At 46.5% G+C, this 26,931-nt stretch overlaps 1 protein-coding gene across 1 annotated transcript in view; it reads right to left on the bottom strand.

Moving 5' to 3' along the window:
• The window catches only part of PRMT3 (protein arginine methyltransferase 3), a 72,311-nt gene that overhangs the window by 8,519 nt on the left and 36,861 nt on the right, over nt 1-26,931 (bottom strand). Inside the window, exons 11-15 of the mRNA XM_068147803.1 lie at nt 26,418-26,496; nt 17,118-17,305; nt 14,126-14,212; nt 1,360-1,410; nt 1,083-1,170 (exon numbers count right to left, since the gene is read on the bottom strand). Coding sequence (XP_068003904.1) covers nt 1,083-1,170; nt 1,360-1,410; nt 14,126-14,212; nt 17,118-17,305; nt 26,418-26,496 — 493 coding nt within the window. The remainder of the gene's footprint in view (nt 1-1,082; nt 1,171-1,359; nt 1,411-14,125; nt 14,213-17,117; nt 17,306-26,417; nt 26,497-26,931) is intronic.

Here is a 26,931-nt window from a genome sequence, read left to right as displayed (position 1 = left end):
ACCATCATTGGAGATGTTTAGGAGGAGACTGGATAGGGTGCTTGGTTGCATGGTTTAGTTGATTAGGTGGTGTTGGATGATGGGTTGGACTCAATGATCTTGAAGGTCTCTTCCAATCTGGTCTGATCTATTCCATTCCATTCCTATTCCCATTCCATTCCTATTCCCATTCCTATTCCTAGTCCATTCCTATTCTAGTCCATTCCTATTCTAGTCCATTCCTATGCTAATTCCTATTCCTATTCTAATTCCTATTCCTATTCTATTCCAATTCTATTCCATTCCTATTCTATTTCATTCCTATTCCTAGTCTATTCCATTCCTATTCCTATTCCTAGTCTATTCCATTCCTATTCCTATTCTAAGTCCTATTCCATTCCAATTCTACTCCATTCCTATTCTATTTAATTTCTATTCCTATTCCATTCCCAGTCCATTCCTATTCCCAGTCCATTCCTATTCTATTCCATTCCTATTCTATTCCATTCCTATTCTATTCCATTCCTATGCTAATTCCTATTCCTATTCTATTCCTATGCTAATTCCTATTCCTATTCTAATTCCTATTCCTATTCTATTCCATTCCTATTCCTAGTCTATTCCATTCCTATTCCTATTCTAAGTCCTATTCCATTCCAATTCTACTCCATTCCTATTCTATTTAATTTCTATTCCTATTCCATTCCCATTCCATTCCTATTCCCATTCTATTCCTATTCCTATTCCATTCCAATTCTATTCCATTCCTATTCCTATTCTATTCCAATTCTATTTCATTCCTATTCCTATTCCATTCCCATTCCATTCCTATTCCCATTCCATTCCTATTCCCATTCCAATTCCATTCCATTCCTATTCCTATTCCATTCCAATTCTATTCCATTCCCATTCCATTCCTATTCCTATTCTATTCCAATTCTATTCCATTCCTATTCCTATTCCATTCCAATTCTATTCCATTCCTATTCCATTCCTATCCTATTCCTATTCTATTCCATTCCCATTCCTATTCCATTCCTATTCCATTCTCTAACAGCAGTGTAATGCAACTACTGTTGCACCACAACTGAATTGAAACATACCTGCTTCTACAGGAATTGGTTTCTCCAGGAGAAAAACTGTCTGTTTCCAGTGTGTCTTGGTACACTGGGGACCAGTTGAAAACAAGACCTGCAGTGGAGGAGTTCAAGAGTTTGATTAAGAACAACATTTTTGATATCACACCACATCAATCAATTACCAAACACACGCACATGAAGTGGTTGCTGCAGCCAAAAGAGACCCACTGCCAAACACCCTGAGGCAGAATAAAATGCAAACCCACCCTCATGTCTCAAATGCTTAACCCCAAAGACTCACCTTGTTGTGACAGTTCCTCTCAAAAAATACATCAAAATAACCAGCAATTGCCTATTAAGAGAAAAGAAAGAGAGCTAAATATACATAAAGGAATAACAGTGGCACTCAAAACAAAGGTCAATCATTAATACATACATTCATTGTGAATTCTACTCCTTTTCAAGCCTTTACTAAGTAGGATGAGCTCAGCCTGATGCTAGAACTCTTAAGTCAAAAACATCAGCTGTCATGGTACCCCTGAGAAGGTTCAGACCACTGTAACAGCCTTTTATTACTTGATCAAGTTTTAGTCTGAGCTTCCAAGAGAACCCCCCACCCCAGCTGCACCTAGAGTGATGTACTTAGAAAAAGTCATTTAGATGTGCACAAAATGCAGTCCTTGTCCCTAAGGTTCACTACACAGACAGGCAGTAGAAGCCACTCTGCATGACATGTTCACTCTGCATAGCTCACACTGTTTGCCACACAAGCTCCCTCTGAACAGAGACAGGCAATGTTTTCCTTCCTCTGCTACACACACAGATAAGGAAAGATTCACAGATGCTTCCTGGTGGCCTTTGCAGCAGTTCATAGTTTCTAATAGTAACTCTCCACAGGATTCCTTGGAACACTTGGAATAGAATAGAATAAACCAGGTTGGAGGAGACTTTCAAGATCATCGTGTCCAACCTATCATCCAACACCACCCAACCAACTAAACTATGCAACCAAACACCCTGTCAAGTCTCCTCCTGAACACCTCCAGTGATGGTGACTCCACCATCTCCCCAGGCAGCCCATTCCAATGGGCAATCACTCTCTCTGTGTAAAACTTCCTCCTGACCTCCAGCCTGAACCTCCCCTGGCACAGCTTGAGACTGTATCCTCTTGTTCTGGTACTGGCTGCCTGGGAGAAGAGACCAACCTCTGCCTGTCTACAACCCCCCTTCAGGTAGTTGTAGAGAACAATAAGGTCACCCCTGAGTCTCCTCTTCTCCAGGCTAAGCAACCCCAGCTCCCTCAGCCTCTCCTCATAGGGCTTGTGTTCCAAGCCCCTCACCAACTTTGTTGCCCTTCTCTGGACACGCTCCAGCATGTCAACATCCTTCCTAAACTTCTTCCATCCCTCCTGCCACCCCATTCCTAACCTCTGAAAGAGCTTCTCTCTTCACTGCAGAATTCATTAGTGGGACTTTCCTTCCAGCTTGAAGAGGGAAACACAGAGCATCTGCACACTGAACAGTATACCCACACTTAGTTACACAAACTTTTAATACTGCTCTGCTTTTTAGAGGAAAAAAAACACTTGTGAGAAGTTTAGGCTGGAGGTAGGGAGAGAGTTCTTCACAGAGAGAGTTGTTAGCCATGGGATGTGCTGCCCAGGGAGGTGGTGAAGTCACCGTCCCTGGAGGTGTTCAAGAGGGGACTGGATGTGGCACTAGGTGCCATGGTCTAGTAGTAATGAGGTGTTGGGTGACAGGTTGGACTTGATGACCTTTGAGGTCTTTTCCAACCTTGTTGATTCTATGATTCTATCTTTGAGGTCTTTTCCAACCTTGTTGATTCTATGATTCCCAGGTATTCAAAGAATTCCAGTAAACTGGACAAATAAGACACATTCCAGTTCCACCTCAGAAATCCTGTCCATGCTCACCTTGATCTACTTTCTACCATCTCTTGTGAGAAGGCTGAAGCACATCCAGGGGCCAAGGCAGTTCTGCTTTTCTGTTACATGTCAGCCTGAAGAAATGACTCAGAACAGAGCTATTCAGCCACTCCAGCTGCAGCAGCTGGGGACTGTCTATCCCTGCGACAGCAGGAAGGGATTCTCCCCCCGTCAGCTACAGCACATTCAAACAAGGTATGCACCAACACGCTGCAACAGCTGCTGATATCCTTCCCCTCACAGCTCCAGTGTTTTTCTGGTGCTCTAAGACTAGGAAACTGGTTGTTCTGAAGAGTTACAAAGGACAAACTCTGCAGCTTACCCTTCATACCGACTCAAAATTAAGGAACAAAAAAAAAGAAGAGTCAAACATGCTTCCAAACTTAGGGCAACAAACTGAATGGCAGAAGGCTGTATGAGTTGTGTCATCTGAATGGTACAGAAACCATTCTGCTATTTTTCCTCTCTAGTCTAAATCCAGAACAGATTTCACCCATGCAGTGCTGAAAACAATGTCTTAAAGCAAGCTCAGTCTATGTTAAAGCCCCTGTGTTGCAGCCACTGTTCTGAGGGCAGCTGCTGACCGTGTGCAGAGTGCAGGGTCCCTTAGCTGAGCAATTCCTTAGCACGCTGCAGAGAGCAAAACAGTAACATTCCATGTGGGCCAAGAACAACATCCTCACATTGGCACCCTTGGATTGGAACATGCTGCTGAAGCCAGCTCTTGACATGCTGGCACCTCTTATTGGGAAAAGATTTCAGCTTTTAGATGTGGTTGGGTTTTACTGGGTAAGGGACTGGTAACAGAGTAGAAAAAACAGCCACTCTGAGCTATAGTTACTTGGGTTGGGGACTTAGGTGAGGAACAGCTGGGGGAGGAAGGGTAGGGCTTTGCTAGGGAAGAATAGAATAGAATAGAATAGAATAGAATAGAATAGAATAGAATAGAATAGAATAGAATAGAATAGAATAGAATAGAATAGAATAGAATAGAATAGAATAGAATAGAATAGAATAGAATAGAATAGAATAGAATAGAATAGAATAGAATAGGTTGAAAAAGACCTTTGAGATCATCAAGTCCAACCTATCACCCAACACCATCTAATCAACTAAACCATGGCACCAAGCACCCCATCCAGTCTCTTCCTAAACACCTCCAGGGATGGTGACTCCACCACCTGCCTGGGCAGCACATTCCAATGGCCAAACACCCTCATGTGAAGAGCTTCTTCCTAACCTCCAGCCTAAACCTGCCCTGGTGCAGCTTGAGACTGTGTCCTCTTATTCTGGTGCTGGCTGCCTGGGAGAAGAGACCAAGTCCCTCCTGGCTAAAATCTCCCTCCAGGTAGTTGTAGACAGCAAGAAGGTCTCCTCTGAGTCTCCTCTTCTCCAGGCTAAGCAAGCCCAGCTCCCTCAGCCTCTCCTCACAGGGCTGTGTTCCAGACCCCTCCCCAGCTTTGTTGCCCTTCTCTGGACACCTTCCAGCATCTCAATAGCTTTCCTAAACTGAGGGGCCCAGAACTGGACACAGGACTCAAGGTGTGGCCTAACCAGTGCTGAGCACAGGGCATAATGACCTCCCTGCTCCTGCTGGCCACACTGTTCCTGATGCAGGCCAGGATGCCACTGGCTTTCTTGGCCACCTGGGCACACTGTTGGCTCATGTTCAGCTGCTGTCAACCAGTATCCCCAGGTCCCTTTCTGCCTGGCTGCTCTCAGCCACTCTGATCCCAGCCTGTAGCACTGCATTGGCTTGTTGTGACCAAAGTGCAGAACCTGGCACTTGGATGTGTTCAGTCTCGTGCCCTTGGACTCTGCCTCTCTGTCCAGCCTGGCAAGGTCCCTCTGCAGAGCCCTTCTACCCTCTAACAGATCAACTCCTGCCCCCAGCTTGGTGTCATCTGCAAACTTACTGCTGATGGACTCAATCCCCTCCTCCAGATCATCAATGAAGAGATTAAAGAGCATGGGGCCCAGCACTGCTCCCTGGGGCACACCACTGGTGCCTGGCTGCCAGCTGGCTGTGGCACCATTCCCCACCACTCTCTGGGCTCAGCCTCCAGCCAGTTCCTAACCCAGCACAGAGAGCTGCTGTCCAAGCCAGGGGCTGACAGCTTGGCCAGCAGTGTGCTGTGGGGAACGTTGTCAAAGGCCTTGCAGACTACATCCACAGCCTGCCCCACATCCACCAGGCAGTCACCTGGGCATAGAAGGAGATCAGGTTGGTCAGGCAGGACCTGCCCTTCCTAAATCCATGCTGGGTGGGCCTGATCCCTTGGCCATCCTGTAAGTCCTTCATCCTGGAGAAGAGCAACACCCCTCTATTAGCTTTTCCTTCCAAGGGAACTCCAGATAAGCCTGGAAAGTTCTACACTCCCTTGTGGGCAAATATTCTTAAAAAAACACCCAAACCAAAGAGAACCAAGGAGACAGTGAGGAACCTCTGTGACAAATGAGCACCAGGTGCTGGAAACTGTGACTCTTCTGTCCCTTAAGTATAGTCCTATCACTCAATGCTGCGAATCTCATTCCCCAGTGAATTACAGCCTTGTCTCCAGAATGTCTTTTTGAGTAAAGGTTTTGACAAAGTTTTATTGACCCATCAGACTGCTCTTACTGATGGCACAGTCTTTTCTGGATGTTACTCAGAGATCTGCTAAGTCATTACAATATTCTTCAGTCATCAGGTCAATACTGTTGATATGTTTACAAGTAAGACCTAGGGTATCGTTACTGCAGAAACCAAGGTTGCAACAACACAAAATATGTTAAGAATTGAGGGTGAGGGGAAAAAACCCTGGCTTCCAGAGAAAACAAGACAGTAAAGCTACAGTTTGGATCAGAGAGCTAAAAGCTGCAAGCAGACATACCTGAAAGGAGGCTGCAGCAAGGTGGGAGGCTCTTTTCTCCCAAGTAACAAATGATGGGACAAGAGGAAACAGCCCCAGACTGCATCAGGGGAGGTTTACATTGGATGTTAGGAAAACATTCTTCCCCAAGATGAAATTTCAAGCCCTGGATAAGGCTGCCCAGGCAAATAGTACAACCATTATCCCTGGAGATACTTCAAAGATGTGCAGACATGGTGCTTAAAGACACAGCTTAGTGGTGGAGTGACCGTGCTGGGCTAGTGGTTGGACTTCATCATCTGCAAGGTCTTTTCCAACCTAAATGACTCCATGTCACTAGCAAAGTATTCCTTACATGTTAGCTTATTCCTAGAATTCATTACAGAATCATAGAATGGGTTGGAAGGGATCTCCAGAAGTCATCCAGTTCAACCCCCCTGCAGTCAGCAGGGACATCCTCCACTAGATCAGGTTGCCCAGAGCCCTGTCCAACCTCACCTTGAATATCTCCAAGCGTGGGGCCTCAACTACCTCCCTGGGCAACCTGTTGCAGTGTTCCAGCACCCTCATGGTGCAGAACTTGTTCCTAAAATCCAATCCAAATCTGCTCTTCTCTCATTTCAAACCATTGCCCCTTGTCCTATCACTGTAGGCATTTGCAAACAGCCTCTCTGCAGCCTTCTTGTAGCCTTCAGGTAGCAGAAGTCTGCTCTTGGGGCTCCCCAGAGCCTTCTCCAGGCTGAACAACCCCCAGCTCCCTCAGCCTTCACTACTTCTGTGGTAGTTTTGTGCTGAAATATGCATTACAGACCTTTTATACTTAGGCACACTTCAGTGAAAGAGTTCTGTAACAGTGAAGTTTAAGAAGGACACTGAGACATTTGAATGTGTCCAGAGAAGGGCAACGAGGCTGGGGGGAGGCCTCAAGCACAAGCCCTACAAAGAGACGCTGAGGGAGCTGGGATTATTTAGCCTGGAGAAGAGAAGGCTCGGGGGTGACCTCATTGCTCTCTACAACTACCTGAAGGGAGGTTGTAGCCAGGAGGGGGTTGGTCTCTTCTGTCAAGCAACCAGCACCAGAACAAGAGGACACAGTCTCAAGGTGCACCAGGGGAAGTTTAGGCTCAAGGTGAGGAGAAAGTCCTTCACAGAGAGAGTTGATAGCCATGGGAATGTGCTGCCCAGGGAGGTGGTGGAGTCACCATCCCTGGAGGTGTTCAAGAGGGGATTAGACGTGGCACTTGGTACCATGGTTTAGTCATGAGGTCTGTGGTGCCAGGGTGGACTTGATGACCTTTGAGGTCTCTTCCAACCTTGGTGATTCTGTGATACTGTAACACCTTAAAATTCCAGCTTGTTTTACAGCTGCTGCCCTGGGTTTCTTGTTTGTTTGTGGGTGGGTTTTTTTTTAAAGCATAACTTACTTCTTCCATTCCAATTTTCCTCATCCTTTTTGTGCTCCACCTGTGACAGCTCATTTACAACCTCACTAATGACTAATCAGCAAGAACTTGAGGCTTTTCTGGGAGAATCTTTCAAGTGCCAGGCTCTTGAGTACCATGGAAGAAGAAAACAAAAATAATGACTTCTAGGCTGATAATAAATAACTACAACTCCAACCTGACACATGCTCTAGCCTCAAAGGATGTTAAATATTAGGAAACACTGCAGAAATATTATTCTTCCTGTTTGCAAATAAATTGCCTCCCCTGGCCAGGGAGGTGGTGGAGTCACAATCACTGGAAGTGCTTAAAAAGAGATTGGATGAGGCACTTAATACTGTGTTTTAGTGGATTAGATGGTGTTGGGTGATAGGTTGGACCTGATGATCTCAGAGGTCTTTCCCAACCTGGTTAATTCTGTAAAAGCAGAGCTATGAGGACAAAACCCCTAACCCCCAAACCCAGTCTCCATACTTATCCAGGGAACTAAGAAGGTTAAATAACAAAGTAAGGAAATAATTAGGAAGAGATGTACATTACTGAGGCTGCAAAGCATCACCCCATAAAGGTCAAAGAATTCATGCAACCAAAATGTTACTGAAACTACACAGTAGCAGCCACAAACTTTCAGCCCATTTTGCCAAACCCAAGTTCTGATGAAGGGTTCATGTAAAGTATCTTAAGGTCTGCATCCATCACTGAGGGTTTCTAAGGTGTTCATGGAAAGATATGAAATAACTGCAACTGAAGCATGTCCTCCCAGGAAGATTTGCTGGTCTTAAACACATTTTTCTTCCCTCCCAGATGAATGATTTTGAGCCTTTTCCTTCCCCCCATTATTCATGTAACATGTACCAAATACATGAAAACCACAGAATGATTTAACATGTGTAATAGATGAGTCTTAGGATATTTTATTTATCCTCTCCCACTTGGAGCCCTCAGCTGCAGAGGAGTCTACATTTTAGATGGAAAACAGCTGAACACTAAGGCTTTTAGCTTTTCCTGAAGAAAATGGCTGGCTGTGTGTGCAGCATTTTAACAGGATAAAACAAATGAGACTGCTTGATTCCTTCTGAGAACTCGCAAAGGCAACCTTACCAATTCACTTAGGAGCAAGGAAATTAAAAATTATCATCATTGCTATCACCTACAGTGAGTAATTTATCATTCCTGCTCTTCACCAGTATCATGTTCCAACAGTGAGTGGCTACAACAAATACAATTAGACAGCTGGCCACAGAAGTGGGAGATAATGTGCTTTTGATGGAGTTTATCCAAGCATGGAGATGGAATGTTTGTCATCCACACAGCAGAGCTGCTGCATTTTTATCACAGGGGAAAGAAACCCCTTGCTATCCAAACCCCAACATCTTCGTGCTTTAAGAAGACGAAGAAGCTGGAGATCACCACAGAGGAGGCTAGCAACAATTAAACAGATCAGAAGGACCAATTCTGGTTTGTACCAAGGTAAAGCAGTCTTTCCTTTGAACAGAAACTGGGCACTCTAGGTGTCATTAACTGTACCCAAAGCTAGACTTCCAACTTCAAATATTTAGTTTCTCACCTGAGGTTGGAATTAAAGGCCTGTATATGCTAGCACTTACTACTGGCTCCCAGGTGTCATAGTATCATAGTATCATTCAGGGTTGGAAGGGACCACAAGGATCATCTAGTTCCAACCCCCCTGCCATGGGCAGGGGACACCCCACACTAGATCAGCCTGGCCAGAGCCTCATCCAGCCTGGGCTTAAATACCTCCAGGGACGGGGCCTCGACCACCTCCCTGGACAACCCATTCCAGGGCTTCACCACTCTCATGGGGAAGAACCTCCTCCCCACCTCCAGCTTCATTCCATTCCCCCTAGTCCTATCACTACCTGAGATCCTGAGAAGTACTTCCCCAGCCTTCCTGTAGGCCCCCTTCAGATACTGTAGCCCCCCACCTTCAGTGGAAGAGTGGATGTGAAGAAATGAAACTGTCCAGCATTTATGAAGCTTTTTAACAAAGAGTCCTCCTTCATGAAAATTTCCTCCAGTCATCTCAACTTCCTTTATCTTCCTGAAGATTTTAATACATCAGTGTGGCAGGTTTTTTTCAACCCACCACAGTCACCACCTTTGGTTCATTATCCTTCTTTCAGCCCCCTCCCTCTCTCCCTCCCACTTATTATACACATCCCCTGCTCTTTGACAAGATCTCCTGGGAGCAATGAAGAGATGCTGCCATTTTCCTCCCAAGGGATATTGGTATTCAGCTAGGAAAGATCAACCTTGATGGACTCCCAGGGGAAATGCTCACAAACAAAAGAGTGAGCTTGTCAATTGATTTCTACACTGAGAGTAATCACCATTATATTTTATCTCAAAAGCTCACACAGTGATCAACTCAGGACACAATTAATGGAATATTTTCCTAGCAGCATCTACTGACTGATATTAGCCAGATGTCTCATTAAAATCAGCAGTGACAAACCCTAGCTCTTTAGCAGGAAAATGCACTTTTGCAGGCTAATTAGATTTATTTTTGGTCATTATCTTTGAATGAAATCAAGTCAACTCACACTGCAAGTGCCTGGAAACAATTTCATGTAATGGTTCCATGCAACTGTTTCATGCTTTGAAAAAAAACAATCTTCCATCTCTGAAAGCTAAAATAATGATAAATAAACTTAATGCTAGAGGATACTGCTTTGTGGTAAACCACAGGAGGGCTGGAAGAAAAAGCCACAGAAAGAATGTGTGCTCTGGCAAAGCCTTGACAATGCTCCCAACTACCTTCTGCAAGACAAAGCACCACATACAAGGTCCCATTGGAAATGTTTGTTTGTTTTACTCAGTCTTTCCAGGTGCAGTAGGAAATTTCTTCTTCAAGGCTTAATTGATTGAACACCTGGAAGAAAAAAAAAAATCTATGTAGGGGAATAAGTATTTTTCTTTTGAAAGGATATGACTCAAGAAATGCTTTCTAGGATCATCTGCAGTACCCTTAGGATGCACCTACAGAGACACATTAGGCTGACCTGCTATGACCATGACCCAAGCAAGGTTTTTTTTGGTCATATCTAATGATGACCAGTGAAGCTTTCCTGTATCCTTCATGAAATCCTCCCAGAAGTGTTCTCCAGAGCAATTTACAAGAATAGAAATTGAGTACAAGGAAATCCACAAGAGGTCAACTTCTCTGATGAGAATGAAAATAAACACAGAAATTTCAGACAGGATCTACACAAGGGAGAAAAAAAAACAAACAAACAGAAAACCTCAAACAAACCAAACCACCACACCCCCCCCCACACCAAAACAAAACCCAACATCAACACCACCTCCAAAACCCACCAAAACCCAAAACCTGAGGGACAATTAAGGTCAGCTTTTAGAGGCATTTAACGTCTTGCCACAGAAATGAGAAGTGCAGCCTCTGCTGCCTGAGGGCTCCTGGGGGTGTTCCAAGTCATAATCAAAGCAAATGTGTTTATGAGCTGGTAAAAAGACTGCATTATGGCTCTGACTCCTGTCAGCTTTTACAACTTGCTGCCCTCTTACCAAAACCATGCAAACAGATTGATGGGAGGAAGCAAACAACCCCAACATGGATAATGCCTCCAGAGATGGCAGCTGAACATTCAGCTCTTGAAAGATTAACAATATGCTGCATAGAACAATGGAGGAGACCACAACTCTTCTGTGTACTTGCTAAATTATTTTCCACCAGGGCCAAACTTATGCAAATCCAAGCTGGGCAGCAGCAACCAGGCAATCCATGCTGCCACCACGTTTCCATGTGACAATGTCCACAGCATACTCCTCTGCAATCAGGCACAAGGGGAAAGCAGCAGCATGGAAATCCCCTTCCTACAACTCAGTGTACCTGATCTGCAGTAGGACCCACAACAGCACTAACACATGGCTGTTCACCTAAGCTTTCCATGTGTCTGGGTTTTCAAGCCAGAGCACTTAACAGAGGAGGTCCCTGCATCTGGATCAGGCTAAACCCAGACACAAATCCAGGCTGGCTGCAGTAAGGGTTGAGAGTAGTCCTGAAGAGGAATAAAAACAAACCAAAACAAAACACTTGGGTGTATTGATTAATGAGCAGCCCCCCAGGAGCCAGCAGTGCCCTCATGCAACCCAGAAGGCAGCTATGTGCTCAGCTGCAGCCAGAGGAGTGTGGGCAGGAGGGCAAGAGAGGGGGTTCTGCTCACTTACTCTGCTCTAGTGAGACCCCACTCCAGCAAAAGAAGGGCACAGAGCAGTTGCAGAGAATCCAAAGAGCCACAAAGATGATCCAAGGGCTGGAGCACCTCTGCTATGAAGATAGGCTATGGGAGCTGGGGTTGTTCAGCCTAGAGCAGAAAAGACTCCTGGGGACCTGGGGGCCTTGCAGTACCTGAAAGGATCCTACAGGAAGGCCTGAGAGGGACTTTTCATAACAGTGTCTAGAGACAGGACAAGGGGAAATGATTTGAAGCTGAGGGAGAGCAGGGTTAGACTGCAGCTCAGGAAGAAACTCTTCAGTACGAGGGTGGTGAGATTCTGGAAGAGGATGCCCAGGGAGATTGTGGATGCTTCCTCCCTGGTGATGTCCAAGGCTAGATTAGATGAGACCTTGAGCATCCAAATCTAGTTAAGAGGTGTCCCTGTACACGGTGGGGAGGCTGGAGTAGATGATCTCTGAGGTCCCTTCCAACCTAATCCATTCTATGATTCTAGTTCTGATTCCAACACCGGCCTGAAGTGAACACTTGCCTGCTGATGATTAAGGCCAGGCCTATCACAGCTAAACAGGATTTTACAGTTTTATGGCACAGAGCAGGCTGAGAAAAAGCTGCTTTGAAATGAACTTCAGTTTATGAGCTAAAAACTTGCTATGTGTAGAAGCATACAGGGACAGATTTCAAAGCTCTGTTTTCACTAAAGCAGAAGCATTTCTAAATGCTCATATTACCAAAACGCCAACAATCACAACAGAAAAGCAAGCAGCTTCCTCACTTTGTGCAAAAGATGAAAAGCCAGTAGCACCACAAACCAGATGCAAACAGAAAACCATCAGCTGTTCTTCTCAAAGGATGAATTGCAAGCTTAAAGCATCTCCTCAAAAATTCTCAATATAAATAATGGACTTTTATCGTTCATTTACTGCAAGGTTAGGCAGCCTGATATGATGGATGAACTGTCAGCCCCCAACTAAACTTCTACAATCCATCACAGAAAGAGTGGAAATTTCACTCAGTGTCAATAAACCTAAATGATGAAGTGCAAAAGACTTCAGAGTTCTGATAATTTTTTAGAGCCTGAATTCACCACAAAATTTCAGAGCCCCTGCTCATCCCTCCCCTTCTCCCTGCAAGCCATAAAGTGCAGGTGTGCATCTTGATTTGTTAAGTCAATGACACTATAGAACCATGGGACAGAAATGAAGGGTTTGTAAAGATCTAATCCTAGGGATAACAATGTTTTTCAAGTATGCTATTTTACCCAGATTTCAAAAAGATCACCAAGATTTTCAGTCTGGAGAAGAGAAGGCTCCAGGGTGACCTCATTGTGGCCTTCCAGTATCTGAGGGGGGCTACAGGAAGGCTGGGGAGGGACTGCTCAGGATCTCAGGCAGTGATAGGACTAGGGGGAATGAAATGAAGCTGGAGGTGGGAAGATTCAGGCTGGAGGTGAGGAAGAAGTTCTTCCCCATGAGAGTGGTGAAGCCCTGGAATGGGTTGTCCAGGAAGGTGGCTGAGGCCCCATCCCTGGAGGTGTTTAAGACCAGGCTGGATGAGACCCTGGTCAGGCTGATCTAGTGTGGGGTGTCCCTGCCCATAGCAGAGGGGTTGAAACTAGATGATCCTTGTGGTCCCTTCCAACCCTGACTGATTCTAGGATTTTGTAAAGGTTTATGTTTAACTAATCACTTATTCAAATATAGCCACATTAAGAAAATTAAGCCAGGGCTGCACTGGGGCCTGGTCTCAAATCAAAGCTGATCCTGCCCTGAGGCAACTCAAATTATTCTATGATTTCATGACAACTAAAAATAGATTTTTTTGGTGTGTTTGAATATAGAATAAACACAGAATCACAGAATTAACCAGGTTGGAAAAGACCTCAGAGATCATTGAGTCCAACCTACCATCCAACAACATCCTATCAACTAAACCATGGCACAAAGTGCCTCATCCAGTCTGTTTTAAAACACCTCCAGTGATGGTGACACCACCACCTGCCTGGGCAGCACATGCCAATGGCCAATATCTCTGTCTGTGAAGGATTTCTTCCTAACCTCCAGCCTAAATCTCCCTTGGCACAGCTTGAGACTGTGTCCTCTTGTTCTGGTGCTGGGTGCCTGGGAGAAGAGACCAACCCCCACCTGGCTATAACCTCCCTTCAGGGAGTTGTAGATGGCAATAAGGTCTCCCCTGAGCCTCCTCTTGTCCAGGCTAAGCAACCCCAGCTCCCTCAGCCTCTCCTCACAGGGCTGTGCTCCAAACCCCTCCCCAGCTTTGTTACCCTTCTCTGGACACCTTCCAGCAACTCAACATCTTTCTTACACATTTGAGCAAACCCCTTTTCTTTCAGAAAATGGGCTAGAGAACAAATCAGAATGACCCCAATGGGTGAAGTCTCCTTATCCCTCCCTCTCCTCATCTATCTGTAACACCATTACTGGAGTTTCACGTCCATCCCTCTTCACAAAAAGGCCTCACTTGACATCTCTGTACTGCAGAAACAAATCTTTCAGGGGAAGGACTGATGATAAATGAAGCCTAATGAATGCACTGTCTATTAGTCCAAGGAGAGACTGACCACAGATGAAGAGACTAAAATTGTCCTACCGTACACTTTGTGCCCGTTGTAATCTTCAGGGTGAAATCTGAAGAGAACTCTAAGTCTGGAGTGGATGCAGTATTGCAGTCAATATGCTGTTGAAAGGAATCACAGAATGTTAGGGGTTGGAAGGAAGCTCAATGGTCATCTAGTCCAACCCCCATGCCAGAGCAGAATCACCTATACCAGGTCACACAGGAACATATCCAGGCAGGTTTTGAATACCTCCAGAGAGGGAGACTCCACAACCCTCCTGGGCAGCCTGTTCCAGTGTTCACCCCACAATGAAAAACTGTTTCCTCATGTGTACATAATACAGTTCTGTCAGTACCAGTGTTGAATTTAAGATCTTCCTTTGGATGAAGGTTGTTCAGTTGCACCCATAAAGAAGACAACTATTTGACTGTAATACTATTTCAGCTCTTGGAGACTCAAACCCCACTGAATCCTACCTGCACACTGCTGACATTGACACAAATCACAGAATCACCAAGGTTGGAAGAGACCTCAAAGATCATCAAGTCCAACCTGTCACCACAGACCTCATGACTAAACCATGGCACCAAATGCCACGTCCAATCCCCTCTTGAACACCTCGAGGGATGGTGACTCCACCACCTCCCTGGGCAGCACATTCCAGTGGTTAACAACTCTCTCTGTGAAGAACTTTCTCCTCACCTCAAGCCTAAACCTCCCCTGGCACAGCTTGAGACTGTGTCCTCTTGTTCTGGTGCTGCTTGCTTGGGAGAAGAGACCAACCCCCACCTGGCTACAACCTCCCTTCAGGGAGTTGTAGAGAGCAAGAAGGTCTCCCCTGAGCCTCCTCTTCTCCAGGCTAAACAATCCCAGTTCCTTCAGCCCCTCCTCACAGGGCTGTGCTCCAAACCCCTCACCAGCCTTGTTGCCCTTCTCTGGACTTGTTCAAGTCTCTCAATGTCCTTCTTAAACTGAGGGGCCCAGAACTGGACACAGGACTCAAGGTGTGGCCTAACCAGTGCTGAGCACAGGGCACAATGACCTCCCTGCTCCTGCTGGCCATACTATTCTTGATGCATGCCTGGATGCCATTGGCCTTCTTGGCCACCTGGGCACACTGCTGGCTCATGTTCAGCCAGATAACAGCACTGACATTGTCAGATGAAATGGCAACCTGCATTTCAGTATTTATTTATTGACATAGTTTGTGTGTGATTTTGTGGGGTTTGTTTGTTTGTTTATAATTAATGGTTTTTTGAAGAGCAGTAAGCTTCAGTTTCCAGTTAACAAAAACTTCCACCACCTTTTTTCCCTTGCATGAAGTTCTGGAGTTAGGCACTCAGTTACAATGCTTTACCCAACAACATCATATGCTGTTAAAGTTCAATGTCATACACATTATCAACCAGTATTTTGTGATGCTGTCTCATCTTTCTTCAGGAGAGGTTTTGCTTCCTGAAAAGCTGCACTGCAAGCTACAAAACCCAATCAGCAGCTAACCTGAAAACCACAATACAACAGCTTCTGAAATAATCACATGATAAATTGGAACCTGTTTTCAACTTTCCCTCAAAAATGCAACCCATTTGTTCTGTGAAATGGCTATTGATTAAAACAATTTACCTATAATGCCACTGTTGCTCAACTCATTAATTTTACTACTCTGCACTGTAACTCCAGCAGCCAGCCTCGTGCACTGACTTTAGGTTATTTTAAAAGCCAGGGCTGCTAACGAGACCAAACTGGTCTAAAAGCATTAAGCATAACACTTAGGGGCAATGCTGCACAATGACAACACCTGACAAGCACACAGACACCTGAGGAGGACACTGCTCAGGACAGTATGCACTAGAAAGTACTACAAGTAAAGCATTTGGCTTCTAAAATGCCAACAGCTTACAAACTGCCTTTGGCATAGTTAACTAGGTCAGGCCCTGGCTTGGACAGCAGCACTCTGTGCTGAGTTAGGAACCAGCTGAAGGGCCATGGCCAGAGAGTGGTGGTGAATGGTGCCACATCCAGCTGGCAGCCAGGCACTAGTGGTGTCCCCTAGGGGTCAGAGCTGGGCCCCATCCTCTTTAATATCTTCATTGATGATCTGGATGAGGGCATTGAGTCAGTCATCAGTAAATTTGCAGATGACACCAAGTTGGGAGCAGATGTTGATCTGTTAGAGTGTAGAAGGGCTCTCCAGAGGGACCTCAACCAACTGGACAGAGAGGCAGAGTCCAGCATGATGGCATTCAACAAGTCCAAGTGCTGGGTGCTGCACTTTGGCCACAACAACCCCAGGCAGTGCTACAGGCTAGGGTCAGAGTGGCTGGAGTGCAGCTAAGCAGAAAGGGACCTGGGGGTACTGACAGACAGCCAGCTGAACATGAGCCTGCAGTGTGCCCAGGTGGCCAAGAAGGCCAATGGCATCCGGGCATGCATCAGGAACAGTGTGGCCAGCAGGAGCAGGGAGGTCATTGTGCCCTGTGCTCAGCACTGGTTAGACCACACCTTGAATACTGCATCCATTTCTGGGCTCCTCAGTTTAAGAAGGACATTGAGAGACTTGAAGGTGTCCAGAGAAGGGCAACAAAGCTGGGGAGGGGTCTGGAGCACAGTCCTGTGAGGAGAGGCTGAGGGAGCTGGGGTTGCATAGCCTGGAGAAGAGGAGGCTCAGGGGAGACCTTCTTGCTCTCTACAACTACCTGAACGGAGGTTGTAGCCAGGTGGGGGTTGGTCTCTTCTCCCAGGCAAGCAGCACCAGAACAAGAGGACACAGTCTCATGCTGCACCAGGGGAAGTTTAGGCACAGCAGGACCATAGAATCCAGCACAGGTCCACAGATACACATCCAGAGGAGTCTCTGGGTAACCTGCCACAGCATAAGACCTGCTTCAAGTCCACATCATCACTGATTGACTGCAGGAGAGGGAGGGGACAGGCTCTGCTCATTTGTACCCTGTGACAGGACAAGGGGCAATGGCTACAAACTACAGCACAGGAGGTTCCACCCCAGCATGAGGAGATAGGTACCTTAATAACAGTGGCTGTAGAAATCAGCGTGCTTGGATCCAGCACCTCCACCACAGCTTCAGGAATAACAGCCTTCTTCATGCAGGACATGTCAAAGCCATACACATCTTCCCAGAAAAGCAGTTTCTCCTCATGTTTATTCATGTCCCCAACAGCTACCAGACTAATGCTGCAGCTGTCAGGATAAACTGTAAGAACAGAAGCACATCAGTGACATTTTGTTTTAGACATGCATAAAGAGGACTTTTTCCCCTCTTTGTGAGTGACTGACATCTTGAAACAACAAACAAAGGAACTTTTTTCAGCTTTGGGACAAAACACTTTTTTTTGCTACTTTATTTTCTGGAATCCTGTTTGTCTAGAGAAGAGACTAGACCCTGGAACTTCATTTGCCCACACTACTCTGACAACAGGAATTCCTTTTCATGATGAAGTATCTTTGCAGTTGAAACCCATTGCCAGGAAATAACTGGAAAGTTGGTGTCTGGGGGAAGAAAAAGAAGAAAAAGAGAAAGTAATTTGGAACATTCTATTCTGGCCTCTACACAGAGACTGTCTCAAGGTGTATTTAACAACTGTAGACAGCCCAGAGAGTGGTGGTGAATGGTGCCACAGCCAGCTGGCAGCCAGGCACCAGTGGTGTGCCCCAAGGATCAGTGCTGGGCCCTGTGCTCTTTAACATCTTTATTGACGATCTGGATGAGGGCATTGAGTCCATCAGCAGTAACTTTGTGGATGACACCAAGCTGGGGGCAGGAGTTGATCTGCTGGAGGGTAGAGAGGCTCTGCAGAGGGACCTTGCCAGGCTGGACAGATGGGCAGAGTCCAAGGGCATGAGACTGAACACATCCAAGTACCAGGTTCTGCACATTGGCCACAGCAACCCCAGGCAGTGCTACAGGCTGGGGTCAGAGTGGCTGGAGAGCAGCCAGGCAGAGAGGGACCTGGGGGTCCTGGTCGATGGTAGGCTGAACATGAGCCTGCAGTGTGCCCAAGCATCCAAGGGCGCCAATGGCATGTTGGCCTGCATCAGGAACAGTGTGGCCAGCAGGAGCAGGGAGGTCATTCTGCCCCTGTACACTGCACTGGTTAGGCCACACCTTGAGTCCTGTGTCCAGTTCTGGGCTCCTCAGTTTAGGAAGGAGGTTGACTTGCTGGAGCGAGTCCAGAGAAGGGCAACAAAGCTGGGGAGGGGTCTGGAGCACAGCCCTGTGAGGAGAGGCTGAGGGAACTGGGGTTGCTTAGCCTGGAGAAGAGGAGACTCAGGGGTGACCTTATTGCTCTCTACAACTATCTGAAGGGAGGTTGTAGACAGGTGGATATTGGTCTCTTCTCCCAGGCAGCCAGCACCAGAACAAGAGGACACAGTCTCAAGCTGTGCCAGGGGAGGTTTAGGCTGGAGGTTAGGAAGGAGTTCTATACAGAGAGAGTGATTGCCCATTGGAATGTGCTGCCTGGGGAGGTGGTGGAGTCGCTGTCATTGGAGGTGTTCAGGAGGAGACTTGATGGGGTGCTTGGTGCCATGGGTTTGTTGTTTAGGTGGGTTGGATTGGTTGATGGGTTGGACGTGATGATCTTGAAGGTCTCTTCCAACCTGGTCTATTCTATTCTATCCAAAGGAAAATTCAGGTGAGGGCTTTGTGGTAAGAAGAAACCTCTGAGTCTCTAGAATAGAGCAAATATTCTTATCAGCTCTGTCTGATACTTGCCTTGCAACCTAAGAATACATTTCTGAGTGCTGGAAAAGAATGACCACTCTTCTATAAGCTTCTGGAGAGCATGGAAGTGACCCAACAGCCAGAAAACATCCTCCTTGATTCTACCTTTTTAGGATGACAACTGTTATTCTTCCACTTTGGGCCAGAGCAATCCTTGCTGTCAATACAGACCAGGGGATGAGGTATTAGAAAGCAGCCCTGAGGAGAAGGACTTGGGGGTGCTGATGAATGAGAAGCTGAACATGAGCAGACAGTGTGCACTTGCAGCCCAGAAAGCCAATCACATCTTGGGCTGCATCAAAAGAGCACAGGATGTTAGGAGTTGGGAGGGACCTCAGAGATTGAGTGCAACCCCCCTGCCAGAGCAGGACCATCTAGTGCAGGTCACACAGGAATGCATCCAGATGCACTGCCAGCAGATCCTCGGAGGTATTTCTGCCACTTTACTCTGCTCTTGTTAGACCTCACCTAGAGTGTGCATGTTTGGAGCCCTCAATATAGGAAGGACATGGACCTGATGGAGAGGGTCCAGAGAAGGGCCATGAAAATGGTCAGGGGGTTGGAGCAGCTCTGCTACAAGGACAGGCTGAAGGAGTTGGGGGTGTTCAGCCTGGAGAAGAGGAGGCTCTGAGAAGACCTAATAGCAGCCTTCCAGCCCCTGAAGGGGGCTACAAGAAGGATGGAGAGAGACTGGAAAGACCTGCAGCTACAGGACGAGAGGCAATGGCTTTAAGCTGTTGAAGAACAGATTTAGGTTGGATGTTAGGAACAAGTTCATTACTATGAGGGTGGTGGAACACTGGAACAGGTTGCCCAGGGAGGTGGTTGTGTATCTCTTCCCTGGAGATGTTCAAGGTAAGGCTTGAGAAGGCCCTGGACAGCCAGATCTCTTTGGGGATGTCCCTGCTGACTGTGGGGAAGTTGGACTGGACAACCTTTGGAAGCCCCTTCCAGCCCAATTCTACACAACCTTCACAGCTGTGCTTTCCCTTCTAAGGATATCTTGGGATGTGTAGAGTATAGCACCTGGAAGGTGGTTGTGGCCAGGAAGGGGTTGGTCTCTTCTCTCTAGCAACCAGCACCAGAACAAGAGGACACAGTCTCAAGCTGCACCAGGGGAAGTTTAGGCTCGAGGTGAGCAGAAAGCTCTTCACTGAGAGAGTGCCCAGGGAGGTGGTGGAGTCACCGTCCCTGGAGGTGTTCAAGAGGAGATTGGACGTGGCACTTGGTGCCATGGTTTAGTCATGAGGTCTGTGGCGACAGGTTGGACTGGATGATCCTCGAGGTCTCTTCCAACCTTGGTTATACTGTGATACTGTAACGGAAGACTGACATCTGCCTTTTTAACAGCTGCCTAAAGCAAAGCCAGGCAATCTCTTGGCAATCTCCACCTCCTGCTGACAGGCAAAGACACAGAGAAACAGCTGCTATGACCATGGTTGTCCATAGCACTATAAAGCACTTAAAGCAGCTCAACTGGAATTTCTCCAGCTTTCTTTCCACAAATTCCCAAGTTGTGTTTTTAGAGTTTTAAAGCTTTTAAAGTAGCTTAAGCTGAATTCTTACCTGGGTTCAGAGAAAAATGCCGACTAATAAACACCTTATTTCATTATTTTTTCTATTGATGTATTAAAAGTGGCAGTGTTAATAAAACTGAAGCTGTTTCACTATCCCTCCCCAAAATCTGGTGAACTGTAAAATTAATTTTGTCTTCAGGTCTCTTGGAAATTGCCAAAATGAGCATGGGGAAATCATTGGTACAGCACAGTGAGTCAAAAAAAAGCAGTCGGTTTTGCCTTGTAAAATACTGAAGATAGAAATAGTAAACTGAAATTAGACCTTTTATACAGGGAGTAGATGTAGCCTGAAGGAAACATCTTATACATATTGAATAGAGTAGAACAGAACAGAATAGACCAGACCAGGTTGGAATAGACCTTTGAACTCATCGAGTCCAACCTATCATCCAACGCTATCCGATCAACTAAACCATGGCACCAAGCATCCCATCCAGTCTCTTCCTAAACACCTCCAGGGATGGTGACTCCACCACCTCTCTGGGCAGCACATTCCAATGGCCAATCTCTCTTTCTATGAAGAACTTCTTCCTAACATCCAGCCTAAACCTCCCCTGGCACAGCTTGAGACTGTGTCCTCTTGTTCTGGTGCTGCTTGCCTGGGAGAAGAGACCAATCCCCACCTGGCTAAGGATAAAGAAGAGGCTTTAAAGAAGCCTTTTTTTCTCATATGGAGACTTTACAGCAAGCAATCACCTTTACAGCTGGAGTTCATACAAAATAGGAACTCACTGCCATTCTTCTCACTTTCCAACCGTTTAAACCAGAACAAATAAATGAGTGTCTGAATGCTTAAATTAGAATCCCATTAGTAAGCTATCACCATCCCTACTTTGCAGATGAGGAAAACAAAGCAGAAGGTTTTTCCAGGTAGAGCCTACAATTAACTCAGAACTAAATAAAGGCAGTTTGGTGAGAACCAAAGCAGGAAGGTGTTCAAGGTGTTCAAGCCCCATGAGAAGAGGCTGAGGGAGCTGGGGTTGCTTAGCCTGGAGAAGAGGAGGCTCAGGGGAGACCTCATTGCTCTCTACAACTACCTGAAGGGAGGTTGTAGACAGGTGGGAGTTGGTCTCTTCTCCCAGGCAACCAGCACCAGAACAAGAGGACACAGTCTCAGGCTGCACCAGGGCAAGTTTAGGCTGGATGTTAGGAAGAAATTCTTCACAGAGAGTGATTGCCCATTGGAATGTGCTGGCCGGCGAGGTGGTGGAGTCACCATCATTGGAGATGTTTAGGAGGAGACTTGATGGGGTGCTTGGTGCCATGGTTTAGTTGATTAGATGGTGCAGGATGATGGGTTGGACTCGATCTTGAAGGTCTCTTCCAATATGGTCTATTCTATTCTGTACTTGCAGTTTAGCCTGTTAAGAGTAACAGTAGAGTAGACAATTCCTGTTCATAGATTCATAGAACAGTTGGGACTGGAAGGGACCCCAAAGATCATCCAGTTCCAACTCCCCTGCTTTAGGCAGGGACATATTCCACTAGACCAGGTAGCTCAAAGCCTTAGCCAGCCTGGGTTTGAACACTTGTAGGTTTGTTCAGACTTGACCAAAAGAAATTCCTGGTCCACAAACAGGGCACAGGCAAAAGGCTACAGCGATACATTAACTTTCAAATGTACAAAGCCAGCCATGTCCACAAGCATGTGCTACCATGAAGTCTGCCTGGAAATGTAAGCCTGCTACCTAAACACCAGCCTAAATCATCTGAACACTGTAGAGTTTTGTCAATGTTTTAAAAGCATCTGCTTAGAACAGCATTTGCCATTTCACCCCTTATCCGTTCCTCTGGAAATCCTCTGCTCTTTCTGCAGCCCTGGAAGGCTTCCCTGTGCAATCCTGGCAGATTTATCCTTTGGGCTTTTTAATTATATTTCCCCCCCCCCCCCCCCTTTCTTTTCTGATTAAGCCTATCATTTAGTAATTATTCCTTCTCACAGGTGAAACGAGCAAAATGCTGATTGGACAGAAGCACAGCCTCCTCACCCTTCCCACTGATTCATCGCTTTGACCATCTGTGTCCTTCTCGACTCAGTGCCCAGAAGTCATCTGTCACTGGTAACAGCTCACGTGGTGAGCAGAACACGATGGGAAAGCCTTTATCCCTCAGCAATGCCTCACAAACTTCAGGATGCTGAAGGGTAAGGCAGCAACCCTCCAGATAGACGGGAGATCATTGGAAGCGAACGCCGGCGTCGCTGTGACGCGAACAAACAATCCTACGTCTTGAATGACGCCCTCCTTCCCCGTGCCCCTCCTCACCAACGTGCACTGCACCCAAGTGCTTGCAAAAATCTACACTGAAGCAAGTAACAGCTCTGAAAGAACAAACAGATGGGTCCTGGGCAAGCAAGAATTTTATGTTCCCAAACAAAGCAATTATATACTGTACACATTACCCTAGACAGTTTGGCACAGGCCACTTCAGCATGCCAATAGGCTACATTGAAGCAAGGATGACATGACTGACTGCACACAAGTCTAGAAATTTGGATTCTATTCCCAGCTCAATCACAGAAATATCTGGCCAAATCACAGCTGCTTCCACTGCTTTTTTTTTTGAGTTTTCAATCAGGCCCTGTAATAATGGTCTTGGGCTCCATAGTACAAAGTGGCTGGAGACCAAATGGAGCTTTATGGCAGATGGAGGAGTTCCTCTGGTGAGACTTCACCTCAGAATGAGCTCTTAGTTTTGCCTGGTTTGAATTTGGATGTGTCCATGGTTCTGCTGCTGTTCATCTACACTGCAGATGTGCCTGTCTTGCTAAACTGATTGTGGAGCAGCTTCCTCAGCAGTTTCAGGCACAGCTATTTACCTGTGGTAGGAGCTGGCAGAACAGCAGTTACCCAAAGGCATCTTGAAGAAACAGTGTGTGCTGGGTTGAAACTTCCCCCCCCGCCCCAGTATTAACTTTGCCAGATCAGCTCAGTTGTTCCATATAAAGCTGGCCACACCAATCACTGTTCAATGCTGTACGCTTTGGGAAGAGTCAAGTAAGGGCCCAAGAGCATTCTCAGGCCACAAAGGGTAAGTGTACTGCAGAAGCAGCATATCCTGTCTCTCAAGAGAAGCTTTGGGAGGCACAAGCCATTACCAGAGGTACCAACACCACAAATAAAGAACAAGGTAACAGTGCAGTTCAGAGGGCAAACATTTCTGGCCCTTTTCAAAGGCTTTGGAAGTACCAACTTAAGAAAAAGTAAAATAAAGATTCCCTATCATTTGAAGAGATGTCCCCAGATTTAATTTCACTGCAGTGTGTTATCAGCACTCATCTATACAGAGCACACCACAGTGTGTTCCAGATCTGGCTGGGCTACTCCACATTAGGGAAAACAATGAAAGCTCTCCTAACATGTTGTTTAAGTGGCTTCTAAATATTTTTAAGATATGGACAGAAACCTCTTGCTTGCAAATTCAGCTTTGTGGCCAAATGCTGAACAATGGCATAAAGCCCCTCTCCTCTCCTGCACTTTGTAGCACACAAAAGCTCGCTGCGAAGGGAAGCGCTGCAGTGAGCGCTGTTACACAGTCATTAATCCAATCATTAAGTCAGTGTAGTGAAACTAACTATGTGCATGGCTAGCACAAAAAGGGGGGGGGGGGGGGAAACCCCAAACCCACCAACCCAGACTGATGACTGCGATTGAAAAGGTCAATATGAAATATGATACTGACAAAGGAATTAAGAGCCAGGAATAAAGCAAACGCAGAAGTCATGCAGCAAATGCATCACGTGAGGAAGAGCTATTTATAGGCATTTAAACACTGCTTAAGATGACACTATCTAGGCTACTTAAAAGGACAGAAAGAATTCCACTTCAAAATAAAACCTTTTGTTCTGTCACTTCCCTACCCTTCAGCCATGACAGAAACAAAGTGTCTGTTGCCACCGTGACAGAGTCAATATGCTGAATGGAAACGATGCCATTCCATCAGTTATTTCACATGGCTTCTTCTGTTTGAAGCTACGTTTTTCCCCATCCAACTTCCCTCCTGGAGGAAGATATCCTATCCACTTTTCCTCTAATTCATATTAGCTTCTGGAGGTGACCAAAACCTTACCTCTTCTGATGTGACTCAACAAAGATAAAATCATCTTTGCTGCTTGCCCAGAGAATAGCTGATGTGTATTGGGCAGAGCCACTGGAATGACTCTCAGGAAGGTGTAAGGATAAAGACTGCTCACTGGACTACAGCTGGCCTGACAACAATGGACCGAGGCCACTGTTACAATACCTTCGGGAATATGCATAAGGCAAGATCATCCCCACCCATCGGGTACCCTGGAAAGGGAGGATGGTGAGACAATGGATTCACCACCTGGCCCCTGATGTGCACTGGGTGTGTGGGCAGGTAAATGGAGAAGGAGGAAGCAGAGCCCCACTCCCCCCCACCCCTTTCCTCCAGACCCCTGTCCAAACACAAGGATACACAGGAAGATTTCCTGGGGGACAATACCTGGACACTCATCTAAGGACGATTTCCTGGGGGACAATACCTGGACACTCATCTAAGGACGATTTCCTGGGGGACAATACTTGGACACATACCTAAGTGTGTCCAGTTCTGGGCCCCTCAGTTTAAGAAGGACATTGAAACACTTGAACGTGTCCAGAGAAGGGCAACAAGGCTGGGGAGAGGCCTTGAGCACAGCCCTATGAGGAGAGGCTGAGGGAGCTAGGATTGTTTAGCCTGGAGAAGAGGAGGCTCAGGGGTGACCTCATTGCCCTCTACAACTACCTGAGGTGTGGTTGTGGCTGGGAAGGGGTTGGTCTCTTCTCCCAGGCAACCAGCACCAGAACAAGGGGACACAGTCTCAAGCTGTGCCAGGGGAGGTTTAGACTCGAGGTGAGGAGGAAGTTCTTCACCGAGCGAGTCATTCGTCATTGGAACGGGTTGCCCAGGGAGGTGGTGGAGTCACCGTCCCTGGAGGCGTTCAAGAAGAGATTGGACGTGGCACTTGGTGCCATGGTCTAGTCATGGGGTCTGTGTTGATAGGTTGGACTCAATGATCCTCGAGGTCCTTTCCAACCTAAGTTATATTGTGATACTGTGATACTGTGACTAAAAACTGTATAGAAAGACCTGAGCAACTACTGGCTTGGAAGAAGAAAAGCACAGGAGAAGGAAAACACAGATGAAGAAAAACACAGGAGGAAGAGACCTGGACAATGCCACTGAGAAGGAAACACGTTGAGAATACCAGGACAGAGATACCACCATGGAGCTTGGAAGAAGCAGACCAAGAGGGACCCTCTCTCCATATCCTAAGTTCTGCCTGCTGCAACTCATGGAGCTGGAGAGGCTGCTCAAGAGGACAGCACACCCAAAGCTGCGGCCCCCTTCCTCCGCTGCAGCCAAAGCTGCGGCCCCATTCTTCCGCTACAGCCAAACCTGCTGCCCCCTTCCTCAACAGACTCTGTCTTGGGGTGGGTGAGGGGTGTGGTAATGTAATTCCTTTCCTCTTCTCTCTCTCTCTCTCCTCTCTCTCACCCTCTATATTCTGATCCATCCACTTCATTTGTGTAATAAATAGCCTCACTGTTGATATTTTGGCCTCGTTTGTGCCTCTAATTTCATAACACAGGAATATTCAAAAGAGCTCTTTCCCTCTCCAGACCGAGACAGCTTCCTCAATGTTGTATCTTACAGAGCAGAACTTCTTCTCCTGTTGGTAGTTAGGCAGAAACTGGGATTTTGAAGGAGGAAAACAAATGCCCATATAAGTGGAAAGAAGCAGGGAGGAAAAATTTAGACTGTACTTAAGAATAAATAACCCCCTCTATTCTTAAAAACATCATTAACATGAGACCTTGATACCCTGCCTAATGTTCTTCTATTACCCATACAGTAAATTAATGCCTTGAAGCTCACACTAATGGAAACATTTTTCATCTAGACGAGCAACTTTCCCATCCATGCATAGCTTACTCTAAGTCTCCAAATTCATTTAGTTTCCCCCCAGAGCTAAATTTATTAAGAGAATTATGCACACCAACCTGAGCCTCCCTCTGCCAGGTACTTGTCCTTTGCATAGATGACAGAATCCAGCATTGACTCGAAGAGAAGGAAATAACCCTGTTTATAGGAAAGGGGAAAGATTTAATAATCATTATGCTGCTTCTGTGGCCTATTTAATCAATCTACAGATAGACTTCATCAACACAGCAATCACAGAATATTAGGGGTGGGAGGGGACCTCAAAAGCCCACTGAGTCCAACTCCCCTGCCACAGCAGGATCACCTGGGGCATATCACACAGGAACGTGTCCAGGTGGGGTTTGAAAGTCTCCAGGGAAGGAGACTCCACTGCCTCTCTGTGCAGCCTGTTCCAGGGCTCTGTCACCCTCAGAGTGAGAAAGTTTTTCCTTATGTTCACGTGGAATCCCCTCTGCTCCAGCTTGCACCCATCATTGTGCATCACTGAGCAGAGCCTGGCTCCATCCTCCCAACACTGCCCTGCACATCTTTATCAAGAGGAATGAGGGCAGCTCACAGGCTCCCCTGCCCCAT

This window comes from Melanerpes formicivorus, unplaced genomic scaffold, assembly GCF_026170545.1.
Source record: "Melanerpes formicivorus ecotype bairdi unplaced genomic scaffold, bMelFor1.0.p_v2 SCAF_16, whole genome shotgun sequence".
NCBI lineage: Eukaryota > Metazoa > Chordata > Aves > Piciformes > Picidae > Melanerpes > Melanerpes formicivorus.
Note: the sequence above shows the minus strand (reverse complement) of the source record. Positions and strands in the feature narration are given on the sequence as shown.